Source organism: Thermochaetoides thermophila, assembly GCF_000221225.1.
Source record: "Thermochaetoides thermophila DSM 1495 unplaced genomic scaffold scf7180000011816, whole genome shotgun sequence".
NCBI classification, from domain to species: domain Eukaryota; kingdom Fungi; phylum Ascomycota; class Sordariomycetes; order Sordariales; family Chaetomiaceae; genus Thermochaetoides; species Thermochaetoides thermophila.
The window spans coordinates 5,140,855-5,153,071 of record NW_006383032.1 but is presented as its reverse complement, the minus strand read 5'-3'; the positions used below and the strand labels follow the sequence as shown (position 1 = coordinate 5,153,071).

At 50.8% G+C, this 12,217-nt stretch overlaps 2 protein-coding genes across 2 annotated transcripts; both read right to left on the bottom strand.

The window, feature by feature from the left end:
- Positions 1–4,131: 4,131 nt before the first annotated feature.
- CTHT_0034760 (uncharacterized protein) lies at positions 4,132–6,186 on the bottom strand (the record flags this gene model as incomplete). Its single annotated transcript, XM_006693845.1, has 7 exons — positions 4,132–4,725; positions 4,794–5,056; positions 5,136–5,316; positions 5,374–5,432; positions 5,491–5,613; positions 5,687–6,049; positions 6,108–6,186. The coding sequence occupies 7 exons, from the start codon at positions 6,184–6,186 to the stop codon at positions 4,132–4,134; spliced, it is 1,662 nt and encodes a 553-aa protein (XP_006693908.1).
- Positions 6,187–7,058: 872 nt separating this feature from the next.
- CTHT_0034750 (uncharacterized protein) lies at positions 7,059–11,055 on the bottom strand (the record flags this gene model as incomplete). Its single annotated transcript, XM_006693844.1, has 5 exons — positions 7,059–7,096; positions 7,159–7,506; positions 7,598–9,102; positions 9,811–9,826; positions 9,894–11,055. The coding sequence occupies 5 exons, from the start codon at positions 11,053–11,055 to the stop codon at positions 7,059–7,061; spliced, it is 3,069 nt and encodes a 1,022-aa protein (XP_006693907.1).
- Between the last annotated feature and the right edge of the window lie 1,162 nt (positions 11,056–12,217).

Below are 12,217 nucleotides of genomic sequence, written 5' to 3'. Positions count from 1 at the left end.
GAATATAGAACGAAAGAGGATAGGTAGACAGGCGATAACTCGAGAACAGGAGCATCCATTTGACGAGCCTTACGATCAGCATGGTGGGGTAGGCACATGGACTCTACAACACTACGCGCACCCCTGCTCTCGGGGGCCCGAGGTCATTTCAATAACTGCGCGATGCCCAGGCAGACGCGCTACTTCAATTCCTCTCCATCCCACCGTTGTGGCCGCAGCATTGTAAAGAAACGAAAAAGCTCAAAGTGGCTTTCAAAGTGGCGCGCGTCAGTCTGGTCAGAAACGATTGGTGAAGCACAAGTTCCTTGCATATTGCCGAAATCGCTGGGTTGTTGAGAGATGCCAGGGGCAAGAGAGGGTGGGATTCTGGGCGAAGAGAACTTAGGTAGAGAAGAGGCCAAAAGAGGCCCTTTCATTTTGCCCATGTAGTTGCTTCGATCTTCTGCCGTCCTATCCTCTGAGTGAGGTGGAGGGCAAAGGATGGACCTGGTGGAGAGGCGGAAGTCCGGAAATGCAAGACCTGGCTTGGTAGGTGTGGGTTTTGAACTGGCTCAGCCTGGAGCTTGAAATGGACCGACGCCGCCGAAAAAAAGCAGTTTCGACCGCTGCAGACCCCTCATCTCTTGTCGCTTGAAGGTTGTGGAGAGGCAGAGTCCTTGACCAAGGTCGAGCGGTCTGGGCCCCACGGTGGGTTAGCAGTCCGGCCCCACCCTCCTCGATGCAAAGTCGGAAGGGTACCCGGTGACTCGGGACGGGAGCAGGGCCGGCAGCACCACAACCGCCTCAAAGGCTTGAAGTTGGTTCGATGCCACAGAAAAGCCCCGGTGACGCGCCAGACCTATCTTGCAAAGCCACAATGCCGGGCCAGCGATGTCGCTGAGAACCCCGGACAGGCCCTTGCCGTAAAGCCGATTGACCGATTCCTGCACTGTCGGTGGGCTGCGGCGCCACCACGAGAACACCCGTGGCCACTGTTCGTCGAACGCGGGGGCCAGAAATTGGTGATGGAACCCCACGGTACTTTGCCAAGCCCGCCTGATTATGGAGCTTACACTGCGCTAGGTACAAGCAGAGCTTAATACAGAAGAAGGCACATGCAAGATTCGTTGTTGGTTGTGTTACACAGGAAGAGCGGGCATTGAGGCAAGTGCGTTAGTTCGGCAACAAGAAGGATGGTTAGGGGACATCATTGGCCGCTTACCTAACACTTGCCCACAATGAACATCATTTCCATACATCACTCCATGACTGCTCTGTCGCATTCCTTATTGGTACTTCTCTTGAGCAGCTTGATCGTTTGCTCTGTGTGCCAGGGATCCTGCCTCTCCAGAGCAAAGGCCTTAGGCACCGCTCCCAACCGGTGCAGGCAGAACCGCGCCAAAAACAGTGCTTGACAACCAACAAGTCTTGGCTTTCGTCTTAGCTATCTCGGATCTCTACCCTAGTCATCCTAGTCGGCATCACATACTTCATGCCCTGCTGCTGAGTCCGATCACCTGACAAATCATGGAGATGAAGACCGGGACCGGCTGTCGGGGGCGTTGTACAACGGTGAATTGGGCTGCTGTGTGATGAAATTATTCAGTGTGGCAGTTCTTTCCCCTTGCCTGCGCCGCCCCCAAGTTCAGCTTCAGCCTCAAGAGCTACTCGCTCGGAAAAGCCGGGGACAGCAGATGCTGACATACTATGGCTAGTGTGCGCATTGCAGTTTGCACTTATCAGCTCTTCAGCAGCCGTATTCCCAGAGACCTTGATTTGCGTGCCAGTCGGACTGTTAACGTTAGCTCTCCTTCGAGAAGCATGCAGTGGGGCTTGGAGTTTAGTAGCACAAGCCGCAAGGGCAGCGCGATTTGTGCAACGGCGCAATTTCCAGCCTAGCCAACCGACAAGAAGCTTCCTGGCTAGTGGTCTAGGCAGGGGCCCATTTACTACGAACTTCTGTGCCTGGTGTTGGAGGAATGGAAAACAAAACATCATCAAGGCAATTTGTGCATGAATTATCCTCACGCCGAGCAGCAACCCAATAGGTTGGTCCCCTGAACCACGGACAGCCAAAGCCAAAAGCCAAGAGGTACCCGAATCGCATGGAGGATGTGCAATCGTAGCACACTCAGCCGCCAAAAAGTACATTAACCTTGACAGCACAAACTATCTTCTCTATCTCGTCAAGTCTGATAGCCCAACCCTGCTCGGGCGCCTCTTGATTTATTCACTGCCAGTGGTTGGTAATACCAAGGTGAAGCTCACAATCACGCAGCCACCGTATCCGTCTCACACCTCGCCAGACAGTGCGGCTATTGTGTGGACGAGCAACAACACTACGTGTTTTGTGTAACCATATGTACACATTGGTACTGGCCATAGCCGCAGTCGAGCGGCACCGAATCTTGTGAACACTTGTGCGACTTCAAACCCAGGGTTTCCGGTCAGAGTTGCACTGACTCCAACGCCGGCTGCTGTGATACATGTTGTCTCTTGGCTTTGGTGACAGCCGGCATAGTTGCAGATAGATTTACAGCCTGGGCGGGCCCTTATTATGATCGGTTCAGCATGAGACATCGCTCGGACTGTCAGACAGCAGGCATGTTGACGAATGGCATTGGAACCTTTGGAAAATCCCACGTATTTTGCGAAACCAGATCTCTTGTCTATCCAGCAAAACCTGTGGAATGCTTTCCAGGCCGTCTTGCGACTGATCAACGGTATGCTCTCCTAACGCTTGTGCAACGAGCCACAAACACCAAAGATTGCGCGAGTTAACACAACACACAACATACTCCATCAACCGCTACATGCAGCTCACTTATCCGTACCTGTTTAACATTTGTTTTGCGGTCTTCGGTAGGCGTGGTCTAGATGGCTTCACCTTAAAACTTTGTATGGCTTACCTGCTGTGCTGGGTATTGGTGTTGGCCGATGGCGGCATATAAGCGCGCATCGTCTCCACAAAATTACTGTATTTGGCAGTAGTCGCGGCACAGCCTGCGGGAATCAACCACTAACAACCTTAGATACAGCAAGTTGCCAGAGCAGGTTAAGAGGGCTGCCGCGTGTACCCCAACTATCAACAGTCGGAGCCTGGTTTCAGGAAGCATTCTCACTACCGTGTAGCAATACACCGTATCACCTACAACGCACAGAAAACAGTCTGTTTGGCCGGCGGTGCTTGGATAACGTGAAGGCAAACAGGTATTTACTCGGCTACCAAAATCTGTAGCTAACCTATGGCTCTCTTCGATAAAAAGAGATGAGGAAGACGCAACAATCTCCAGTCCCAAGAGGTTTACAGCCAACACAACTAGCGCGTCAGGTCCTTCTCACAACGTCTTGGGGTAAACTCTCACCCTGTATTCCAACACCTTCGGAGATGGCGAGGCTTCTGTGGCGTTGACAAGATACCCCGTACTTGCTTGGGTAATAGCACTGTGCCTCTCTTTGCAACGCTCTGTTTGCTGCTCTGGGCAGTGGCTGTTGGCTGCAACACCTACCGCACCCGTAACCAGTCTTCCCAGGAAGTCACCAAAGATACACTGTGGATGATGCGTTCTTCTTTCTGGGCGGAAGACTGGCGGCAAGATCTCAAGGAACATGAACCTTACCTCTTCCGGACTTCTGGCCATACCACTCTTCACCAAGGATCATCATCGACTAATCATAATTGAATGCTCCCAGATATAGAACTCCAATCACATCTTTAGCTGCAGTGGTTTCACGTGATGTCCCTGCAGCATCATATGAGCTCCAAGGCGCTCCAACTGCGTGTTGGACACGATATTGCGGATTGCAGCATTAGGAATTCTCGCTCAACGTTTTTTTCTGATGGAGCAGAGTGCCTGGCAGAAGCAGAACTGTTGATGCTATTCGACTTAACCAAATCCCGTTCATCTGCAAACCAACGGTATGGGGCACTCTTAACAACATGGCCGAGCAATTTTTGCCAATACTATCATGGCAACGACCAGACAGAAGAACTCGGGTACACTACCAAGTTACCGATAACATCCGGGGCCCTTGCTCACATCTGATATGGCGCATCTGTTAGTTGTTGCTCATCACACCAGCTCTTTGCGACATCCTGGCATCAATACATCCATCCAACAACGTCCAATGTGCCGTGCTCATTTAAGGCAATCAGAGTTCCTGATGTGCCTTCTTCGCCGCTTTCTCTTGCTCAGCAGCTTTGTCCCTAGCCGCCTCGGACCCCAGCTTGAGCTGGTTGGCAACCCACTGCCATCCGTTCAGCAGAACTTCTTTGATCTTTGCATACGCAGGGCTTGACGGCGAGCTCGTGCCGTACTTGAAGTACGTGTATTGTCTGCGAGCTAGTGCGCGGAGTTCGTTGACCGTTGATCCCTGCGGCACAGGTACTCCATAGCTGTCCAGGTACGCCTTAAGCTCACTCTCACTCCACGTGTCGAAGAGACTTTCTTTGGCACTATCTGTTGCCTTTGCCAGGTAATTGGTCGCTGATGCATAGATGGAACCTCCCGCCGAAGATGCCGACGCGTACGTTCGTTTCGCCGCTGCCACGAGTTCTTCCCTAGTGGCATCCGACTTGTCTGCAATCTTCCTGGCTGCTGCATTGCCGCTTGACTTCAAGTATTCGCGGAGATTGTCCGTCGTCAGGTCATCCCACGTCCAAGCTGTCCAACCGGATGCTGCTTTGTGGGCATGCTTGCGCACAAGCGCCAGCAGCTCGTTGGTCTTGCTACCTTGTGGAACGGGCTGCAAAATGACAAGTCAGATGCGTTCGTCTCTATTTTTTACGGGCAAAATGTATAGCAGGCACTCACCACGCCACGAGCATCCAAAAACGCCTTCAAGCGGCTATCGGACCAGGTGTTTATCGCTTTGTCGAATGCGTCCTGGATTGCCTGTGCTGCAGCATCTGTCGCCCTAGCTGCAGCGTCAGTTGCTCGAGATGCGGCCGAGCCAATGCTAGACGTTGCGGCACCAAAAGCCGATGCTGCAGAGTCTGCGACAGTGTCACCCATGATCTCTGCACGATGCTTGCGAACTAAGGCACGCAACTCATTAAGCTTAGTGCCTTGAGGGACTAGTATTACGTGCTCTCGGTTAGCTTTTGCACGAAATAATCTTGATGCCAAGGTCATAAATCGCAGCAACCAACTAACCCTTGATTCCATTCTTATCACAGAACTCCTTCAGTTGCGATTCTCCCCAGGCGTCGATGAGCTTGTCCGTCAAAGTAGCGTATGCCTCTTGAACCTTACTCCGAGAACGCTCGGCCTCTTCCTGCATCCGCAGATACGCAAGACGTGAGTTGCGCCTAACGGAAGCAATAAGCTTGTCACGCTGTATCGTATATCAGTGCCCTGTTCCGAGTAGAACATCCTGCATGTAGAAACATACTGTTGTTGGCTGCGGCGCCGGAAAGCCATGAGTATCAAGCCATTCTTTCAGATCCGACTCTGCAAGTTTTCCTTTTCAATACTTGACCTGGGCACTATGGACAGAAGGCCTACTTACCTGTCCAAGTCTCGTAAAGCCAATCCCCTGGATACGAGGCCGTCTCTCCAAGCTTCTCAGCGATGGTGTGGAAGTTCTCGCGAACCTTCTGGAGCAGCGTGTCCCGCTTATGGGGCTGGGGAACTGCTCATGTTAGGCCATTAGTTATACTGATACAGGATCTAACACGAGAGGACTTTGAGCTCCGGGGGCCTACCCGGGATTCCATGGCGGTCACAAAATGCCTTGAGCTGACTGTCGGACCATGTATCCAGAATCCAGTCCTTGACATTGGTCCAGCCAGCTTGTGCCTTGTCTTCAGTTTCATACCAGTAATTCTTGACCTGACTGATGAGAGAGTCGCGCGCATTTTCTGCTGATTCTTTGGTCTCAACCCCCTTTCTTTTGAGGTACTCGGTGAGCCTGTTTGCATCCCAATCGCGATATGGTGTGACGACATGTGTGTCCCAATTTGCCTGAACCAATCTCTCCAGCTCTTTACGATCCGCTGGAGTTGGGTAGGGAATATTATTATCTGACAGCCACCTCTCTAACTCTGTTTCGTGCCATTTGTTGTAAGCTGGTTTATGGTGTCAGCGTTTTTGCTGTTGAAGCTGTCTTGTTACTAAAAAGCTTACCAGCTTTGGATAGCCAAGATGACGCCAAAGTCACATCAGCCACAAGGGCCAACGAAATTAGTGCTTTCACAATCCTCATCGTATGGGCCGCGAACGTTACCAAGGGAATGAAACCGAGCTTAATACAGAAACTTTAAGCTTATCCGAATCCTTCGTTGTCTGGCTTTGGGGGTTTGTCAGATATGCGAAAGGAAACTCCGATTCTCATATGGTGGCACACTTTACAACTAGTTTTTTACAAGGAGCTATGACGACTCTCTTGGGTCTAGTCTTTCACGTCACCTCTCCCAACATTGCCCCCCAATCCTTGTTTCTTTTGGCTACCGTAATAAAGTCGCCCAATCAACCTTCTTAGGGCCCGCTTGGCTCATAAGGTGCTTTTTCTTTCCTGGGAGCGTTGTGATGTAATGCGGGCCAACAGGAAAGGCACGAAAGGTGCAGTCGATGACGTCACTCCCAAGTCGAGCAGTTGTCGGAGCTACCCTCCTTTCAGTACTTTGATGACCCTCCATTGATACCATAACAATAAATTGTACATAGCTTATCGAAAGCATTTATTATCCTAAAATACGCATTTGGACTGGTCAGTATTATAGGCGTCGACAAAAGCCGGGATGTGGCTTACCATAGAGTCCTCGAAAGGACCACAGCACCAAGCTCTAGGCTAGTGCCGGCTTATGCCGTGGCGACCAACCTGCTGGCTGCCAATCATTCTCATACATTAAAATTGCTCTGGTGTCAGTGTGCGCCTGGAAGCGACACCGGCGCGATTGGCCCATTGCTTGTTGAAAGCCGGAACTTGAGCTGGGCAGTTCGTTGCCCGAGCAACTATCCCTTGTGACTTGTGCTCGACATAGCTTGCACGGAAGCTCCAACATTAATCACTCTATCCTGGCTACAAAGACGAAGTGAATATATCCTTCACAGTCTCTCGTAGCAATTTGTTGTTCTTTATTCATCGGGAGTGACGCGGTCGCACGGGTCCCATCCTGAAACCGAGATGTTAGTGCTGCTCGTAAGTAAACGAAAAAAGGAGGGGGGGAAGCCCCACCGTATTCGCAGACCACACCAACATCACCGAACTCCCGCATCAAAGCCATTCGGGCTGCTTCAGCCTGACAACGGAAACTGCCAAAACGAAATTCGACTAGGACACGACCACCTTCGCCCCCATGGGTGATGACCTCATCAACTTGGTAGAGAAGCTTTGTGTCCAAATAAGCACGAAGAAACTCTTCGTTAGCAATCGTTGGAGGGCCGCTGATGAGCAAAACACGAGAGCGATGGCCGCCAACGTCCATTTCCGCCGAGCGAATGCGATTCCAAGTCACGCGGACACGCAAATCAGGGTGGTTTGGGGTGAAAAAGCCGGTCAGTGAGTAAAGATTGTAGAAACGCTCTAAACAGTAAATGGGTTAGTGTTGTCGGTCGGTACAGCTAAGCTTCATAGCAAAGAGGAGTAGTAGATGGGGAAAAAAAAAACTACTAACCAGCAGCCTTTCTCTCGAAGAACACAACTTTGGCCGCGCTCCTAACATGGCCCCTCGCAGGATCGGGAGGGTTAATGTGCGTTGCGTATACGCGTCCGATGTCTCGAATGCCAGACAAAAGTTCATGTGTAGTAATGTCGGCAGCCAGACCCACTAGGAACAAGCTGCAATTGGCCTCGGGCGGGATAAGTGCAGACTGATTGCGCGCCAACGTCGGGTCGCCCCGGTAGTTGGGCGAAAACCCTCGCAATACCAACTGTCGTGCCTCTTCGGCCGTGATTCCACCTGCCCCGTAATGACTTCTGGCTCCAAGAGGGCGACGCGGTGCTGTGTGGCAGTTCATGGGGTGAAAGAAATTCGGAATCATGGGAGGGTTGGCCGAGGGCTGAAGGGATGTGGTCACAGCAGTACTAGTCGTCGGCTCCTTCGCTGTCGTTGACAGATGCGATATCTCCTCGCTCTCTTTCGCCGCCGTCGACAAGTAGTCGCCACTCAGCGCCGGAGTAGCTGTGAGCGACCGTAACTTAGCTGCCACTGCGTCAAGAGGTAGATTGCCTGTGGAGAGGGGATTGAGAAACTGGATTCCGCCAGTAGAAGTCGGTGAGGAAGGGCTGTCTATGGCCAACTGGATGAGATACTTGTGCAGCTCCAAGTCTCGCTCGAAATCATGACCATCGGACAGATTAGGGAGGAGTTGAATTGGGGTCGGTGGCGATAAACTCGCGTAAGGATCAGGATACGAAGGCTCATCGCGTTCACCTAGCAGTTCGAGCGGCGATAGCTTATCGTTGACCTCCATGATGTTCGACTTCTGGTTGTTGTTGTTGTTGTTGACCGTGATTTTCGAGTCAGTAGTTGTGGGGATCCAAGGTGGAAGCTTTGACTGCGGTCGACGATGCTGGGGTGGGAGAGGAAAAGCGAACGGAAAAGGGAAAGAATTTTGCTGCTTCCGCACAGCATTAGATGAAAAGCTCGCCGATGTGGCCCTCGGCGAAAAGCTCACGTCGCTCCAAGGGTTGGCTTGAGCTCCCGAGTCAGCTAGGTTCTGCGATGCTGTCCCAAAAGCCTTCCAGTGTCCTGAAAATGTCACGGAGGAGCATTCATGATCGCCATTGTCTTGCAGTTGAGATCGTAGGCCAATATTTTCGCTCAAGCTTGCTTGATCTCCCAGGTGTTTCGCAGACGCGACATGAGAGGGCTGGTAAGAAACTGATCGAATGTCCCTCGTGACCCTTGATGGCGTATCATTGAGTCCGTATCGTGCGATCTCAGCAAGTCTCTTCTTCTCCTGGTCGTTAATATGCATATCCAGCCCTGGACAGTGCTGAGTAGACTTCAACATCTCTGTGCTCTGACCACCCGGTAACCATAAGGGAGTTGTATCGGGAGTGTTGTTGGCCTGAGCATCGGTCGTCACATTTAGAGGAGTCGACTGCGAAATATTGGGGCTTGAGAAGCCTGTTGTATCAGCGTCCGACTCGGGAGAGCTCATCTCCAGGAGTTCTCTTTTGAGAATTTTTGAGACTTGTGTCAAAAGTCGTATTGCAGAGTCCTAAAGGTCGACTGTTGGAAAGCGAGCTGAATTTCAAGCAAGAGACACTGGAAATTCTGGAGAGGTGTAAACGCCTTGAAGCCAAGTAGGTTGAGGTTTAATTATCATTGAATGGACATCCAATAACAATCACTGGTTTCCACAACAAAGTTGTCAATGAAAGGCAACAACCCTTACACAGACTGCCTGCTATCCCTGCCATATACCTCAAACAAACACCTTTATTCATTCAACTTCAATTGGCACTACAGACTATTCACTCCGACAGCCTTTGTTACGTCAAAGGTACGGCATAGCTGCTTTTTTCGAATGCATCGTCCTACAACAAGATTTCACTCGAGTGGTTGGATGCTAACTCATAGGACCCAAAGAGAGGATGTTCACACCTATTACTATTGACCAAAAGATGACAGACATACAATTCAAATTGTTGAAGTTCTTTCCACACAATCTACAAAATTGCGTGTCATCCCTCGATTTCGGGATTTCAAAAGATATTTACACATGTACCCTAAACAAGATATATACGAGAAAAATAGATCAGCTCCATGTGACAACACCAAGGGCTTTTAGTCCCTTTCCAACATGATAAATAGACCGGGTCAGATTGATAGTCAATTGGCTGTTGAGGTTGCCAATTGCTACTGGTCTACATTCTTACAGGCATTGTGAGTACCCTAGAGAACATCCTAAGTTAGTCACAAAACGTTGTTGCATCTCCACCACAAATAGTGGAACACTTACAGTCATTTAGGTAGGTGCAAGTCCAAGGGCTCTCGCATCTAGTCGGCCCCGTGTACCCGATACCGCCACACTGTCCCCAACGCGGCACCGTCCCACCAGGAGCAGCAGAAGTGGTCGTAGCAGGAGGTCTGGTCGTCGTCGGCGAACCGCTGCCGCCGCCGTTGCCAGGGTTAGCACCCTGAAGTGTGAGCAGACCAGGCCGGTAGGGCAGACGGTTGTACTCGCCACCGCTGGACGGTGAGCGGCCCTGATACAGCAGCTGAAGGTTGCAAGGGTCGATGGGCATGGTGTGGTCCGGGCTGGAGCGGATCAGATCGCCGTGGCTGATATCGTTGGTCCAGGTGGCGCCGCTGTTGGCCTTGCCGGCGAAGGGATTGCTCTCGCTGGTAGCCTGGGGAGTCCAGGCGCCGTTGAGGTCATTGGCAATGTAGGAGCGGAAGTACCGGCCATTGGCACCGATCGACTCGATGAGCATTAGGTAGGTCGGCCTGCTCTGGCCAGTGACAGTGTAGACTTGGACTGCCTCGAAGATGTCGTTGCGAGGACCGCTGATGATGACCTCAGAAGCGCTGCCAAAGTTGCCAGGAAAGTTGGAGATGGGCATCCGAGAACGATAGATCTTGCCGTTGTCGCCAGCAAAGAAAAGGTACATGTAGTTATCGTCGCCAATCAGGGTCTGGTCGATAGGGCCGGTGTCAGAGCCCGAGATACTGCCAGTGAAGAGTGGCTGAATGGATGACCAGCTGTTCGGATTGGTCGGGTCGGTCGAAGTCCGGTAGGAGAAGGCTGTTGGGCCCCATTGATAGGCAAGAACCCAGATGTTCTTGGGCTTGAAGTAGAAGAGGGTTGGGGCCACGGCACTGAAGGACATGGCATTTTGGCTTGCCGTCGCCATCTGGGACCAGTTGGAGAAGAGGCCAAAGTTCATGGAGCCCCAGTTATTCCCATAGGTGGTGGCATAGACAAGATGCTGGCCATTGTATGGCACGTAGGTGAAGTCCTTCAATGAAACCCAAGGAGACTTGGGCTCAGCCAGAGGACCAGTCGATGTCCATCTGTATGTAGATGGGAGACTGCATGCGGCTTCAGCCCCAGGAAGCGTCCAGGCAAACAGTGAAAGGATGGTCGATAGACAGCCAAGGTCAGCTTTCGCAATCTTCATGTTGCCGAGAAGAAGCTCCTAGTGAACTATAGCGATCAATGCGATGGACGTGATGACGAAGCTTCATTCTCTGAATCATACATGATTCATTACCCTCTATATAGCTGCTCGTTCATGATATTGTTGAGGATAAGGAGATATCATGACATCACTAACAACCGGAGGTCCCATTCACTGCCGGAGGGCATGTGGCTTGGACGGGGAAGATAGTCTTTCCACCAGTAATTGATCGCGATGCATACATGCTTGATTCGGAGATAATACTGGACAGAGAAAGATCGGGGCACCAACTCCGTCTTCGGTACAATGCCAGTGTGCCTGTGTGAACGTTTGGAGACTAACATACCTCTCATGTTTCTCGGCAGTGTTGCATTGCGCAGTGAAACAGCTCGTCACCATTGGTGCGGCACACTCCTCAACCAGGTAGCTGGGACAGCGAAGCGTTTCAACGGTGGAATTGTGGGCCCACTTTTCTTGATCGGGAAATATTTGTCCGGGGCTGTCCGAGAAACAACGAGATCTGGGGAAAGGAACTGCCGACCATGGTACCTTGCTGTGATCCTTTAATGAAAAGTATCTTTGAACCAACATCTGCTAAAGCTGTTGTAGAATGTGGATGATCGGTATCTCTATGTGATTCCCTTTGGGAAGCTGTCTTGGCACATATATGCGCACCAATAAATGGCTGTCGAGGGGCTTGTTAAGGATATCAAAGTTTGGTACTAGAAGCGCACCAATAGAAGCCATATATCCCATTAAATCTGTTGAGGTTGTCATATATGTTGAAGTACAGATGTATATACATATATACTATGCAGAATGCTGGCCAAGTTCAAGTTATAATGCTTGACATTAAGAAATCGAGCATACTTATGATAGCTATTTATTGCCTTTGTGTTTATCGGTGACAATTGCTTCACCATTCGTGGAAGCTGCACATATAAAGACAACAGGTTTAAAGAAGACAACCTGCAACTCCATATGAGGGAGACTGTCAGCTGGAGCCATTACTATTCTGAACTTCTCTCATATCGGTTTGTATCATTCACAGGATGTGACATCAGTCTCATGCTGTAGGAAATGGTAAGAATGACAGGGGAGGAAGGCTTGAGTTGAATTAGATGTTACTATAGAGTGGTAGATCTAAGTGTACAGATTCAAA